Source organism: Hipposideros armiger, unplaced genomic scaffold, assembly GCF_001890085.2.
Source record: "Hipposideros armiger isolate ML-2016 unplaced genomic scaffold, ASM189008v1 scaffold_703, whole genome shotgun sequence".
Lineage (NCBI taxonomy): Eukaryota > Metazoa > Chordata > Mammalia > Chiroptera > Hipposideridae > Hipposideros > Hipposideros armiger.
Genome location: NW_017732053.1, coordinates 201,975 through 218,198, shown reverse-complemented (window position 1 = coordinate 218,198; position 16,224 = coordinate 201,975). Strand labels below are relative to the sequence as shown.

At 47.8% G+C, this 16,224-nt stretch overlaps 1 protein-coding gene across 14 annotated transcripts in view; it reads left to right on the top strand.

Moving 5' to 3' along the window:
• The window catches only part of MICAL3 (microtubule associated monooxygenase, calponin and LIM domain containing 3), a 220,152-nt gene that overhangs the window by 87,051 nt on the left and 116,877 nt on the right, over nucleotides 1–16,224 (top strand). For all 14 annotated transcript variants that reach the window (XM_019627037.1, XM_019627036.1, XM_019627047.1 and 11 more), the window contains 3 exons: nucleotides 11,115–11,456; nucleotides 13,472–13,679; nucleotides 16,083–16,199. In XM_019627037.1, coding sequence (XP_019482582.1) covers nucleotides 11,193–11,456; nucleotides 13,472–13,679; nucleotides 16,083–16,199 — 589 coding nt within the window. In that variant the 5' untranslated portion in view covers nucleotides 11,115–11,192. The remainder of the gene's footprint in view (nucleotides 1–11,114; nucleotides 11,457–13,471; nucleotides 13,680–16,082; nucleotides 16,200–16,224) is intronic.

Below are 16,224 nucleotides of genomic sequence, written 5' to 3'. Positions count from 1 at the left end.
GCGACTCACGGCAGCCCAGCTCCAGGTTGAGCTGTTGTACAGCATCTTAGCTGTGGAGGGCAGTGTCACTGGCCCTCATATGTGGGATCCGAACCTGGGCCCTCTGGCATCCCAAGCCAGTTCTTAACCATCGCGCCACTCGGCCGGCCCTCAGAGCTTGCGCTTTTAACCAACTGAGCCACTTGGCCGGCCCTTAACATGTTTGCTCTTAAGCTAAGATGGGAGCCACCACCATGGCTCTGGCTGAATCAAACAAGGTGAAATTTAATGAAGATTGTTCAAAGGTTCCTATAGGTCTTGAAAGCAAAGCCCATGAATACAGGGTGAGGGAGACATGTTTTAGAGGAAGCATATTAGTATAAGAGGACTTGGAGTTGTCCTGTGTGGTGTGGGCCAGCAGCCAGGGGCACACTCCAGTTAAGCTCTTTTCTCCTTTAGTCAGGCTTACATTCTCCTGGAGGAGGTAGACAATAAGCCAAGAAGTCATGTATGAGGTATGACAATTAAGTTCGCGAACTAATCCTAAAAAAGGGGTACATACCTCATTGCTGGATATCACTATGGTCACCTTCGAAGTACTCCCTCTGGAAAGCTATGCACCGACGCCAGCACCTAGTCCACCCTTCAAACCAATTTTGGAACGCTTTTTATGGAATGCCCATCAGAGCTGTTGTATTTCCCTTGATGTCCTGGATGTCATCAAAATGTCTTCCTTTCAATATTTCCTATATCTTCAGATAAAGAAAGAAGTCATTGGGGGCCAGATCAGGTGAGTGGGGGGGGGTGTTCCAATACAGTTATTTGTTTATTGGCTAAAAACTCCTTCACAGACAGTGCTGTGTGAGCTGGTGCATTGTCGTGATGCAAGAGCCATGAATTGTTGGCAAAAAGTTCAGGTGGCCTAACTTTTTCATGTAGCCTTTTCAGCACTTCCAAATAGTAAACTTGGTTAACTGTTTGTCCAGTTGGTACAAATTCATAATGAATAACCCTTCTGATATCAACAAAGGTTATCAACATTGCTGTAACAAGTTCTTTTATTTATTTATTTATTTATTTTTAAGATTTTTATTGGGGAATTGGGGGAAGGGGAACAGACAAGTTGCTGTCGTTTTGTTCTTCAGTCTAGTTGTGGAGGACGTTGCTTCACTGGCCCAAGTTGGCACCGTCATTGTGCTCTTCCCGGGAGAGGCAGATCAGTCGCCGGCTTCTGGACGGCCGCTCACAGCGGCTGCTGGCCGCTCACACTGGCTGCTGGCTACATACAGTAGCCCATGGCAACCCACTGCAACAGAGGCTGCAGCCTACGCCGTCGCCGGCGACTCACGGCATCCCAGCTCCAGGTTGAGCTGTTGTTCAGCATGTTAGCTGTAGAGGGCAGTATCACTGGCCCTCATATGTGGGATCTGAACCGGGGCCCTGTGGCGTCCCAAGCCAGCTCTTAACCAACACGCCACTCGGCCAGCCCAACAAGTTCTTAATTGTCAGACAAGAACTTAATTGTCAGATCTGCATACTGTGTCATGTGGCAACACAGCCTGAGCTAAAATAAAGCAAGGTGAGGGGACGAAAGAGGATGGAAGGCAGTAGTCTGTCATGGAAGTGGTCAGGAAAGGTTCCTCTGGCAAGGTGGTATTTGATCAAAGACCTGAAGATAGGAAGAAGCCATGCTGCTCTCTGGGTAGAGAGCATCAGGCAGAGGGACTAGGAAGGGCAAAGACCCAGGTGGGCAGCCTGCTGGGCGTGTAGATGAAAAGGAAGGAGGCAGGCATGGCTGGAGCCTAAGGAGCATTGGAGAGGGTGGTAGGACATGAGCAAGGGGTGGGAGAGGCAGGTCACTAGGAGCCTTACAGGCCACTGGAAGGATGCTGGACTTAACGCTGAGATGGGAAGCCATTGGAACATTTGAGTAGCGGAATGGCTTGATTTGATCAGCATTTAAGTGAACTCTCAGGCTGCTGTGTGAAAGATATTTGGGGCTGGGTGGAGAGATTGGACAGAGGAAGCAGGGAGAGGCTATTGCAGTGATCCAGTGATAGTGATGAGTGGTGATGGGGACTCTGACGGGTGGTAGAGGAAGAGATTGTGAAGAGTGGTTGGATTTGGGCTCTGTTTTGAAGATGGAACAGACAGAGCTACTGAAGAATTAACTATGGGATGAGAAAGAAATTAGGATAATTCCAAGGTATTTGGATTGAGCAACTGGGTGGATGGTGGTGCCATTGCCGAGATGCATAATACTAAGAAAGAAGCAGGCTGGGGTAGGAATGGGAAATAGGAGTTTGGTTCTGTATATGTTAAGTTTGAGACGCCTGTCAAATTCCAAGTAAGCAATTGGGTATACACATTCAGAAGAGAGAATACAAATATTTGGGCGCCACTGACTACCTCTACTATAAAATGGTATTTAAAACCATAGGACTGGAGGAGATCATTGAGGGCAGAGTTTTTTTCAGAGTGGGTTGTCTCAATGGGTCATGAAATCATTACAGTGGGGACCAGCAATTTTTAAAAATGAAATAGAAGACTTCAGAATATCTCAGTAGTAAGGGTAAATTTTGTCTGTGGAAGTTTTAAAAAATTGCATTTATATAAATACATAGAGATAATTGTGTGTATGATTTTAAAAGTTTGAAAGCCACCGATGTTTAGAGAATGGATGTAGATTGAGAAGAGATCCAAAGACTAAGTGATCCCATGGCCATTTCAATGTACAGCGGTTGGGGACATGTGAGGGACCAGCAAAGGACACGGAGGTGGCTAGAGAGGCAAGAGAGTGGTGTCCTAGAGGCCAGGAAGGGGGTGATCAGCTTTGACTCATGCTGCGTGTGGATATAGATTGAGGAAACCAGGATTGAGAATGGACAATTGGACTCAACTGTATGGAAATCATGCATGTTCTGAGGAGGCATTTCCATGGAGCGGTGGGGATGAAGCCTAATTGTTGTCAGTTCAGAAGATTGTTGTAAGTGGGAGAAGAGAAAGCCATGACCACAAGCACAGACAATTCTTTCATGGAATGGAGTGTGGAGTAAGCTAGTCAGAAGGCATGGGAACAGGGCAGATGAGAGGTTTTCTGTTAATGAGAATGGTTTGGTTTGTGGGGGAGGGATGGCTGCAGGAAAAGGGGACCGATGCAGGAGACAGTGTGGTTGAGTAAGAGAGAGGGGCCAGGATCTGGTACACAGGTGGAGGGTTGCTTCAGATGGGCATGTGGGTAGTTGTCTGTCCATTGTCGTAAGAGGGAGGACAGATGAGATGGGTATAGGCATTATGTTTAGAGCTTCTGGAAGAAAGCTAAGAAGGTGACAAAACTGACAACCACGTCAAGGTAGACGTGGCTGAAGGTAGACATGGCTGAAGAAGGTGTAGATTGCACACATTTGGTAGGCTGTTCTGTAGAAGAGGAACTAACTTTATTCTGGTATCTCCAGGAGGTAAACTTTGGACCACTGGGAAAAACTATGGGCAGAACACTTTGTGTCTTGTTTGGAGAAATTGAGTCTTTGGGAAATTAACATTTCAGGCTACTCAGAGATTACGAAGGCCACTTCGCAAAGTAGAAGGTTGCCTACCGCTGGAGTTGTTCATGTGTTGTGGATGTTATATGTGGGCTGGCTGGTTACACTAGTCAGGGGTCGGCAAACTGCGGCTCGCCAACCGCATCCAAAGAGCCGCATGTGGTTCACGAGCCACAGTTTGTCGACCCCTGTCTATACTAGGTGATCCTTCAGACCCCACCCAGCCCTTACCATTGTGTATGTTGTGATTCATGGCAGACTAGACAACTGAGAAGCCCCAGGTTGGTCTCTTGCCAGTTATTTGTGGGTTCTGGGCAAGCCTTCTAAAGCTTCAGCTATAGGTCCTGCCCCTGGGAGAGGGAGGTAAAAGATGTTCTGACTGCCTTTATGGCACCTGGATTTTTCCCAGAAGCTCTGCATTCGTCTTGATGGGGCACTGATATTCCTTTGGACTGCTGCACTTTGGTGTTCTCTGAGCCTCTGTGCTGCATTGGCCCTAGAGGTCACCCTCCCAAGCTGCCAGCCAGACCACTTCCCGAGTGTGCACACGTAGGTGGCTTTGCAGCCCTTTAGTCAGCCAAACATCATGGAGCACCTACTGTGCGTCTGGGAGTGAAATAGACTGGAGCCCAGCTTTTGGTTGTGCTTTTCCCAGAGCCTTAGTGAGCCTTTCTCCCCAGTCAGAGGCCCTTCATCACCCTGAGAGCCTGGGTCATGGCCCTGCTCTCAGGTTAGTGGGGCAGGACAGTGGGTGGGATGGTGTTGGTCTTTTTGGTCACTTTGTAACTCAGCTCTTTACTCTTGGTATTGGATGGGCCGAGGTTCACTTCCTGTCTTGCCCTGAGTCCCTACCCAGGAGTGCAGGAACATTAAGCGATTCAGAATGCTTTGTGGTGGCCTCCTCAGAGGTGTTGCTAATAAAGGGGGTGCTAGGCCCCATGGAGTGCAGACTGCTAACTACCAGTTAGTACTGTTTTACTTGCTTAGCTTGTCAGCAGCCAATGGGAACAATTACTGTGAAACCAGACCGCCCTTGCTTCCATTTATGAAAGGGCTCCATTTCAAAGGAGCAGATGCAGTGATAAATCGTGAGAAGGAAAAGAATCCTGTATTGTGTGTCCTTGCTGAATTTACTTGAAACTGCATATCTATTGTTAACTGGGCAGCTATCTCCTAGCAGACAGGGCCTGTCTGTGATCTGTCTGTAGACCTGTGGGCTCTGGCTCGCAGGCAGTGAGGGGCTGGAGCGCACATTCTGTGAGCTTTTATTTCCCACGCTGTATTCTCAGGTGGCTTTCATAATGGCCAAGGCCTTGGGCTCTGAAGTGGGCAGATGTGGATGCAAACATGGCTGCACTGCTTTCTTGCTGTGTGATCTGTAACTTCTTTAAGCGGCAGTTTCCCCCTCTGCAACGTGGAGATAATAGATTCTACCTCATGGGATTGTGATGAAGATTAAATGAGATAAAGTATGGATCTGACAGCTAGTCACTTGTCAGAATGTTAGCTATTTTTGCTGTTATTAACGGAAGTCCTTATATGTTTCTTGTTCTAACATCTAGGTTTGGCAGGAGCTTCCTGACATAGACCTTATTCCTTTAGTGCCCCCCACCCCGTACCATTCTCACACCATCTAGAACAGATGGAATGGACAGGGTAAAGAGTGATGATGGAACAAAGAAAGTTTTGAAACATTTTTCTTTTCTTTCAAAAAACAAAATTGTCCTCTCTCATTCTGTTATATAAATTGCCATTTATTTAGCCTGCACATAACCTTTTGTTGCTGGGATTATGAACTAGATGGTAATAACAATACTACCATTTATTGGGTCTTGCTGTGTGCCTGGCACTGCTAAGCAGTTTACACTCATTGCCTCAGTTTCTGCAAGCCCTGTGGTTTGGTAGCTATTACTTCATTTCACAGATGAGGAAACTGTGACACTGGGCCTCGGCCTTGTCCTTCTCAAGCCCCTGTTTCTCTGGTTTACCTGGCACCAGCCTTTGTGTTCCCGGGGGTTTGGTTCTGACTCGGACTCTCTGGTGTGTGTTTGGGTGATGACCATTTGTTTCTCCATTGTGTAGGTGTTCTCAAGTGGCTTTTCCTGAAGAACTAGTTTGTTAGCAAGACAGTAAAACAAAAAGAGAAGAGATGACATAGGGGTTAGGGCCATACCAGTGTCTTTCAGAACTGGAGACTTGCAAGAGAGCCCAGGGCTGACTTGGTCCAGTCTCTTTTCAGACCCCTCACAGTCGAAAGCCAGGTGGTGTGAGAATTCATAGCAAATGTACATTCTTGCTAGTTGTTCTGCTTAGACTGTCACTCCCTGTCCAGGCTGACTGTATCATTGTTGATACCACTTTTTGGTAGCACATTAGAAATCTCCTCTGTAACTTCTGTCCCATTCTCCTCCACCTCCCCCAGCCACGCAGGCCACAGCTGGTGCTTCTCCCCAGGACTGGTCCTTCCAGGATGGAGCTGCCAGGCTCCCATACACAATCCCATGAGGGGATTCTGTCCCCTCATTAATGCCACTGCAGGTCAGTTTACAGCTACTAAGATCTGGTCCCCCTCAGGAAGCTCTGGGTCCTCTGATTGCTAGGAGCAGATGAGGAGCAGCACTTGCGACTGAAGAGCAGCTCCCCAATGGGAAGGGGCATGGCAGTGAGGGTGGGGCTGGCTCCCTGTTTCCTCTGTGTCCTGCTGAGTGTCAGTTAGGTGCTAAATAGGATGGAAAATCAGAAAAGAACTGAGAATGGAATACAGCAGAAACAAGAATACATGAGAAAGACTGCTTTCCTTACTGTTGTGAGCTTGCTTTTCTGTACCCAGAGAACTTGATCTGAGGGCTGTGCCAGACGTTTAAGAAGCCATTGGTACAGAAGCAGAGAAGCAGTCGAGGTGACAAGGAGTCTCATTCCCAGGTGGTAGGACTCAGCCCTTCCCCAGCCGAGGGCCCTATTGTCCCCATCCCCAGATAATAGTGACCTGAGCAGGCCTTGTTTCTGAGGCAAGACATGCAGGAATCTCTCTCATCTGAAGGCATTTTTTGCCTCAGGTTCCTCCCAGTAACATTCCAAAATATGCTTCCTGTGGGCCTGCTTCTCAGGTCTATTTAGACAAGTCACACCTCTGGCTGAAGGGGCTGGGAAAGGAGCACTTCATAGATTTCTTTATAAGATTCAGATTTGCACATCTGCTAGTATGTTAATGGTGCAGTGCTAGGGAGAAAATTAACTCAGCCCTGGTTTTATTCTGTGGAAGCATAATTCTTATTTTGTTTTGTTTCTCTTTCCTTTTTCTATTTTTAAAGATAATTCTCCACTACCCAATACTCCCCTCCCCTACTCAAATAACCACCTCCCTATTCTAAGAGCTAGAGATTGAGTGTTCTCATAACCAACCATGAGTCAGTGACAACTGCCTCTGTACTCTGTTGTAAATAGAAACATGAACTCTGCTCCTGCGTGTACTTCAGAGGCAGTCTCCAGCCTTTCCTCCACCACTGAAGGGTGTGCAGGGCTTCTGAGTCAGCAGTCAGCTGCCACGAGACACAACATGCAGGATGTTGTCAACTGGCAGAAATTGCTCTGATGCCCAGGAAACCTGGCATCACCTCCTCATCCTCTTCCCTCCGTAGGCCCTTCACTTCCCTTATCCCTTTCTCCCACACTTGGGCTTTTCTGGCCCCTTCTGGCCAGGTTTCCTGGTCTCTAGGTTCCTGTGATTATGAAAGTTGATTTTCCCAGGATACTGGGATGCAGGTCCACAAGGGTGGCCCGAGCCGGGAGCGATCTGGGTTTGGCCTTTGGGAATGCAGGAAGGGAGGGCAGTAACAGGAAGGGCCCTTCTGCCTTCTCCCAGCTGCTCAGGGAAGCACAATGTGGCTGAGTCCCCTTGCTACTGAGACTGGAGGAGGCTGGCAGAGCTACTGAACATGCTGGGGCACTGTCACAGTGTCTTCCTACTGCGGTCATTTGGCTTGCAAAGTAGGAAAAGTGAGGCAGCCCCGGGGAATTAATCTTGTGTAGCCTTACCTTGGGTGCCTGTCACATTGTTCCTGGAACCAACTTACCTCGATTTATCTGTTGTCATTAGTGACCTGCAGGTCAGAATCCCTTCAGCTGGGCACTTAATACTTGCCTGCGCTTGGAAGCAGGCCCTCTGCAGCTGTCTGGGAGCTGCAGCTGCACCCTGTTCATTTGAAAGTGTTTTCTGTCAACAGAGTAACCCTCGTTAATGAAGGTGTTCTGTGGAGTTGGACCCAGAAATTCCCCGTGGTGGTGTGGTGTGGCGCTTAGCAGCTCTTTGGAAGTTTCCATCTGTTTTAGATAGAGTGGGCCACAGCCACGAAGCGGGGTGTTAGCCAGCACAGTGCAGTTCTTCTGTAAGACAAAAGCCTGAGACTCCTTGCCGGAGGTGTGAGCACAAGGCAAACGTTATGACAGGGGAAATGCTTTTAGAAATACATGTTGCAGGACCTTTAATGTGTTGGTTTTAGCAAGAAAATTATAGTGCTGAGTGCCCCAAACCCTGGCAAGGAGTGGAAGTGGCTGCTGTTTACGAACAAAGAGCAATCATCTTCTTTTTGACGCGAGGCGGAGAGATCAGACCAGGTGTGTTTGAAGCTTTCCAAATGCTGTGGCCCTGGTGGCATTAGCGTTGACAGTGCGCACAGTAGGCATGCAGGGTCCAGCTCACATAGTGCTTTGCTGTCTGCTTGCCTGAGCGGTAAATAAAGCTACAGAATACCCACCAAGGGCCCCTTGTGGAGCAAGCACTCTGTGACCTTTGTTTCTAGTCCTTGGTTGTGACCCATCACCCTTTCTCTTGACTTTGGATAAACACATCTGCTTTTTTCTGCCCTACAGCCATCTGTTTCTAAGTTTCTACTGTTTCAAACTATCTACTGTTTCTAAGATAAGCCTTGGCTTGCAAGAAAAAGAATGGGCACTCTTTAGGAACTTGAAAATATTTCCCTTGCTGCTTACTGCTACCTAGAATAAACGTTTATTTAGGGGAAACTGAACATTATTTCCAGTTAATTCCATTTCTTACTGGACTGTTGGCCACGTGCATATTGGGACAAGCTGTGTTTCTTTGTGTAGTTTTTATATCCAAAGCCAGGAGGAGTAGCTGAGTAAGTGATCCGTTTGGGAGAAGCACGTCGGTGTGTTCCAGGTAAAGAATGACCATCTTTTACTCGGCTTCCACAGTCCACGAAGAGTGTGTGTCTGTTGACAGAAAACATAGGGGGAAATGGCAATTCCTTGTATTTAGTTATTACTCTCTCACGAAACTTAAGACTCATCTCCAGTTGATTTGGCTTAACCGTATAACATCATGGTGAGGTGTGGAGAGAAGCAGAATGTCACTTCTCCTTCACAAATGGGGATTCTGCTGCTCGGTGGCCTGCTCAGTGTAAGAGCTTCAGGACACAAGGGGCCTCTCCTCGTGCTCTTGGTCTGGAACTTGGTGCCTATCCATCGAGAGCTCGTGTCATCAGCACACGCAATTTGGTGGCTCCTCCCATGGGTGGGTTCAATAAGTAGTGGGTACTTCTTGCTTCGACATCTGAACTTCCTTCCTCCATCTGTCCCCATCTCAAACAGTAAATCCTCTTAGAGCAGAGTTCAGGGCAGTCCTGCTTGTCACACTAGTGGCAAGCTGGTGATGGCCTGTGATGGACCATTGTGACTCGAGCACCGGGAATGAGTTCTGTGACCATGAAGACTTTCTCAGCATGAGACTTGGAACTTTAGAATTGGGAGACAGTTTTAGAAATCGCCCAGTCTAACCTCGACTCACACGAGGGAAAACCCAGGCCTAGTGATGCCAAGTGACTTCTTCACGGTCACGGCACCAGTATCTGGCACACACTGGCTCAGAGCCATGTCACACTGCTTGTCTCACTGCCCTGCCCTCCCTCTCTGTTATTGTTGTCGCTTATTTTGGACTTTGGACCTTTGCTTCCTACCGCCCAATAATACTAAGTAGTGATGATAAGTAAAACGTGGTGCAAAAATGATGAAGCAGACTCGGGGAGCGAGTGGTAAAGGAGCACATAAGGTGCCATCTGCCATCTCAGAGCTTCTGCCCAGCAGATGCAGGAGGGTGGGTGTGTGGGTGTTTTTGATAAGTGGAAGGTATGGACATATCATCATCAGATGTGTCTGTGGCAAAGTGGGATTGCTATAAAATCCTGCCACATACGCAGTGGCGGGGCTTTTCAGTCCTAATTCTGTGCTGCCTGAGATACTTCTGAACTTGGTGCATTTTAGACTGCTGTGGCACTGCCTTTTGCATCTTTTTATACCTCTCTCCACTGTGCCTCATCATCTTCTCGGAGAGCTCATCTTTCTCTGCCAGCTCCTTACAAGTCCACAACTCCCAGACCTCATCCAAAGCCTGTGGCTCTTCCCTTCCCACAGACTCTCCATGTGTGATCTTACCAGCTGTCCTATGTTCAACGACACCTTTATGCTAATGTCAGCTAAATCTGGGGCTCGATCCCTAAGCTATTCCCCCAACCTTCAGATTCATACCCACCAAGGCAGCTCTGATGACGGGTCCAATGGAAACTCACCACCCCACCCTCACAAATGAGTCCCTCTGTTTTTTGTTTGTTTGTTTGTTTGTTTTTTAAAGATTTTTATTGGTGAATTGGGGGGATGGGAACAGTGCTGGGGAATTGGGGGGAAGGGGGACAGACAAGTTGCTGTCGTTTTGTTCTTCAGTCTAGTTGTGGAGGATGTTGCTTCACTGGCCCAAGTTGGCACCATCATTGCGCTCTTCCCGGGTGAGGCAGATCAGTCGCCGGCTTCTGGACGGCCGCTCATGCTGGCTGCTGGCCACACACAGTAGCCCATGGCAACCCACTGCCACAGGGACTGCAGCCCACGCCGTCGCCGGCGACTCACAGCAGCCCAGCTCCAGGTTGAGCCGTTGTTCAGCATCTTAGCTGTAGAGGGCAGTGTCACTGGCCCTCATATGTGGGATCCGAACCGGGGCCCTCTGGCATCCCAAGCGAGTTCTTAACCATCGCGCCACTCGGCCGGCCCCTGAGTCCCTCTGTTTTAATCCATGGGCCTGGTGTCACCATTTACTCAGTGGCCTACACTGGAAACCTGGGGATTTCTTGACTCACGGGTAAGAGTCACTCGCAAGCCTTCCTGTTTTAAGTCCTTTCTCTCGGCCTACGCTCCTTCCCTGCCTGCTAACTCTTATTTATCCTGAAAGACTCAGTTGTCACCTCTGAGGGGGTCAGCCCCTCCCTATGACTGAGGTACTCTTCCCCCTGTGTTCGCTAAACCCCTGTGCCTCTCTCACTAACGACACTTGGCATAGTACATTTAACATTGTTTGTGAGTCTGTCTCACCAACTAAACTGCAAGATCCTGGAAAGCAAACACTGTCAGCTCCTTTCTACCCTAGTGTCTCAGTGTCTGGAGTATAGAAGGTATGCAATATACATTTGTTGAATGAGTGGCTGGAACACTTAGTGACTCCACTTTGAAAAAGTTATGTCTCCTAGAAAATTTTTATAAGTACAGATTTGGATTTGCTAACCTTCCTGTTTTCTTTCTTTTTGTTAGATTAATGTGACAGTATCAGGTGGACCAACAGCCGCCCCACTGCTCCCTTTGTCAGGGAGGTGCTGAGAGAGGGGGAGCATGGAGGAGAGTAAGAATGAGACGATGAATCGAGCACATGCCCTCTTTGACCGGTTTGTGCAGGCCACCACCTGCAAGGGAACCCTCAAGGCCTTCCAAGAGCTCTGTGACCACCTGGAACTGAAGCCGAAGGACTATCGCTCCTTTTATCATAAGCTCAAGTCCAAGCTCAACTACTGGAAAGCCAAAGCCCTCTGGGCAAAGCTGGACAAACGGGGCAGCCACAAAGACTACAAAAAAGGAAAAGCATGCACCAATACCAAGGTAAGGCTTTGGCTGCCCTCAGGCCCAGGGGTCACTGAGCTAAGGATTTAACCAGAAGAGAAAAGGTTTTGAGCAGAGGCAGGCCAAGAAAAAATGGTCCAGCAGAGGTAACTGTGTGAGAAGCAGGCTGAGTGGAGCCATGACCCTGCTGACGGTGTGTGGGTCCATCACTTCCATTCACTTGACTGCCCCGTGTGCCGGACTGGCTTCTTAGTTCCTGTGCTCACATACTGAACCCTTGGGGTTTCTGCTGTTTAAGAACAACCCTGAAGTCAAGTAGTGTAGCAACTCTTTGGTTTGGCTGAGACTCTGTTTTGAATCTCAGATGGGAGGATGCAGGTCACTTAGCAAAGAAGCAGCCAGGCCCTGTTAGCATCCTCACTGAACATACCTGCATGGTACTTGGCCTATCACTTTACAAAGTCATCAATCCATACTCTAACTGGTAAGGTATAGAGAGTGCATGCCTCCTTGGCAAGTTTTCCACAGGCCTTGGGCCTCTTTTCATCCATATCTCAAAGGCCTGTTTTGATAAACAAGGGCCTTGTGAACCAAATTACTTCTTTTGGCTTCTTCCCAGTCTGTAGAAACAGTGTTTCCGGGAAACAGGTCGGCAGGGGCAAACACCTGAGATGTTCTGTCCCTGTGCGAGGGTAGGAGTGAGGAAGTAGAGCAGGAACGATGCATTTCCTTCTTTTCCTCCTCCTGGGAGAAATAGCTAATAGGGAAATAAAGTTGCAAATGACTTGATGACTATGTCCTCAGTGTTCTTTTATGAGCTTTAATTTGCCCTGTGTGGGTACCTAGAAACCCACCCCCCCGGAGATTTGCATTTGGTTAGATATTTATCATCAAAATTTAAGAAATTCAAAGGCATGACTTTTATGAATGAGTTGTAGAGTTTTATTAAGAATAAAAGGATCCGGGCCGGCCGAGTGGCGCGATGGTTGAGAGCTCGCTTGGGATGCCAGAGGGCCCCGGTTCGGATCCCACATATGAGGGCCGGTGACACTGCCCTCTACAGCTAAGATGCTGAACAACAGCTCAACCTGGAGCTGGGCTGCCATGAGTCGCCGGCGACGGCGTAGGCTGCAGTCCCTGTGGCAGTGGGTTGCCATGGGCTACCGTATGTAGCCGGCAGCCAACGTGAGCGGCCAGCAGCCGCTGTGAGCGGCCGTCCAGAAGCCGGCGACTGATCTGCCTCGCCAGAGAAGAGCGCAATGATGATGCCAACTTGGGCCAGTGAAGCAACGTCCTCCACAACTAGACTGAAGAACAAAACGACAGCAACTTGTCTGTTCCCCTTCCCCCAATTCCCCAGCACTGTTCCCATTCCCCCAATTCCCCCAATAAAAATCTTTAAAAAAAAAAAAAGAATAAAAGGATCCCAAAACCAGAAACATTGCATGTCTTTTTTTCTTCCACACATGCAGTGCAAACAAGTTAATTGTCCAGTTCCACCCTGAGTACTTCTCTAGAATATAGATTTTTCAGGATCATTTTCCTGGATTTTCAGTCTAATGATGTGATTTTAGAACTCTCTTCAGCGCAGGAAACTCTGGCCCTTGAAAATTCCCTCCTGGAATTATTTGAGTGGAAGACCCATTTCAGGGCTCCCAGATTGCCTGGACTCTGTGTTTAATAATCTATGTCTCCTCAGACAGAAATCTGCTTGACTTAGAAACCTTCCAAAAGGTCCTCTCCTGATGATGAAAAATGAGATGCGATTTTTAAAATGTTGGTTGAAACGACGACCCATTTAAACATGTTGCCCATCTACAGTGTTTGTGTCCAGCACTGACAGTCGAGTCTCCTCTGTGGCAGCCACTAGCTTTCTCTCAAGCCACTGCAGTGCTCTGCTGTGCCCCAGACGGATTGGAAGGTCTCTTGGTAGTGGGGAGAACAGCCCTATTTGGGGGCTTTGGAATGATGGTCATGAGATCATGAAACTTTACAGAAATGTGAGCTTTCTCAAGAGGTGCTGTCTTTGCCCTGACAGCAGCTGTGTTTTTCAGTGTCTCATCATTGGAGCTGGGCCCTGTGGTCTCCGCACAGCCATCGACTTATCCCTGCTGGGAGCCAAGGTGGTCGTTATCGAGAAACGAGATGCCTTCTCCCGCAACAATGTCCTGCATCTCTGGCCATTCACCATCCATGACCTGCGAGGTCTGGGGGCCAAGAAGTTCTACGGCAAGTTCTGTGCTGGAGCCATCGACCATATCAGTGCGTAAAGCCCTTTATCCCACAGGACCCCATCCCCACACCCTACCACCTTGTTTAGTAAGACATGGGCAGCTTATCTGAGGAGTTCATACTCCACAGCCCAGTTTGAGCTGACATCACTAGTATCTGTTGTATAGAAAACACCCTGTGTTTGGAGTCAGAACCCCTACCATGCAGTGGTTCTGTAGCCTGGGATGCTTAACTATAAGGCATTTAATTAGGGCAGTGGTTCTCAACCTGTGGGTTGCGACCCCTATGGGGGTCGAACGACCGTTTCACAGGGGTCGCCTAAGACCATCGGTAAACAAAAAGATATTTACATTACGATTCATAACAGTAGCAAAATTACAGTTATTGAGTAGCAACAAAAGATGGTTGAGGGTCATCACAACATGAGGAAGTGTATTAAGGGGTCGCGGCATTAGGAAGATTGAGAACCGCTGACTTAGGGATTTCTTAGTTAGATCTTGGACTCTTTCTGAGCACTTGCAATGGTGGGATAGGCATTGGGGCCGGGCTAGGAAACATGACCAGTGGTGATTCTTAGTCCAGTGGAAGAAGCCAAGGGATGCAGCTCTCTAATGTGATGTGAAAGATGCTCTACTGATGTAAAAACAAAATGCTGTGGGAACATAGTTCTGGGGAAGCCACAGTTATAGTTTGGTAAATGGCAGGTCAGTAATTCTATTTGGTTAGGTGATTCTTAGGTCTGCAGCTTAAGTGGCTTTTGCTATACTTCTGTTGTCCCCAGGCTCACCTTGGGCCTGTACTTTTCTGAGGTCCTGTGGAGTAAATCCAGGTTACTACGGATAGTGGTTTTGTTTTCATGACTGTGCTTGTGAAAACAGTGTCTACATTATGAGGTTGAAGTCTTGTGTGTGGACCATCATGAATGATTCCAGGGAACCTTATCAAGGAACTTTTGTTCTAAGTCCCTCCAGATGTGTCCTATAAATACATTCAACTGCTGAACTTTGGCTACTTGCTGCAGCTGTACCAGTTGGCAAACACTGGCCACAGCTGCCACATTGCATTGGCAGGGTCATGCTCTGCTCATCTGTCAGGCAGTTGTGTATACATCATCCGGGAACCCAGTCATCTGCAAATACAAAATGAGTGCTCACATGGGATTTAATGAGTCTTTGTGCGTGTGACTCAAGAAGGGGGTGGGTTGTGGTAAGCTGAGGAGAATGACCAAGTGACTTAGAGGGGGTTTACATGTACTTCTAGCAGATTAGTCAGGCTGTAGGTAAGACTGGTCTTCGGAGAGGACCAGGGTCATCAATTTGGTGTATTTGTCTGCCTTATGTGTGGCAATATTTGTCCTACATCAGGGATTAGAGTTTTAGCTCAGTGTACCTGGGGCTTACTGCCATGTCTGGGACCTGGTAAGTACTTACTGGATATTAAGTAAATAGGTCTCACTATGATAATGAGCAAGATTTTCCATCATTTTGAGCCTTCGTTTCTGCAGTTGTAGACCAGTGGTGGGAGGGTGAGTGGTAAGAGACTACTAAACTTGCACCGAGGTTTCCCCTCCCACCTCATAAGGATGTGTGAAGATCAGTGAGGTGAGGCTGGAAGAGAGATACTGTGGGGATCTCAGGGGGTAGTGCGGACCCTGTAGATCAAACTGGCCACACGTCTTCTGCCTCCTCTGGTAACTGCCATGTCCTATTAAGATTGTAGATTCTGCTAAATAATTATGTATCTGACTGAATCGGGGAAGGGGTGTCTCCTAATGGCCACAATCTCATGTTGTCTCAGCTTTTGGTTTTGAACGCCTCACCCAAAGGGGGAGCGGCCTTGTGTGTGTCTCTTGCCCTTAATAAAGAAAAGCTGTGGAACGTAGCTTGGAAAATGACTCCTGTTCTTAAAGAAAAGGTGAAATAGTGCCATTTGCGACAACATGGGTGGACCTTGAGATTATCATGCTAAGAGAAATGTCAGGCAGAAAAAGTCGAGAACCATATGATTTCACTGATATGTGGGTTATAAAGCTGAAAGCAACAGATGAACAAGACAGACAAAGAAACAAAAACTCATAGACATAGACAACAATTTAGTGGTTTTACTAGAGGGTCAAGGGGGAGGGGTGTGGTAGATGAGGGTAAACGGGGTCAAATATATGGTGATGGAAGGAGAACTGACTCTGGGTGGTAGACACACAATGTGATATATAGATGATGTATTATAGAAATGTACACTTGAAACCTATGTAATTTTACTAGCTATTGTCACCCCGATAAATTAAATTTAAAAAAAAGAAAATGTCTCCTATTACAGGAGCTTTGGGAATCTGGATAAACCCCATGTAAGTGGACAGGTGGGAACCCGAGAGTTGGCTGTCGACCGTCCCTGCTTCAGTGTGCCCTCACTAGTGTAATCTTTTTGTTCACTCAGGTATCCGTCAACTTCAACTAATACTTTTGAAAGTAGCCTTGATCCTAGGCATTGAAATCCATGTCAATGTGGAATTCCAAGGACTCGTACACCCTCCTGAAGACCAAGAAAATGAACGTGAGTTGGATTGGACAAAGGGAGG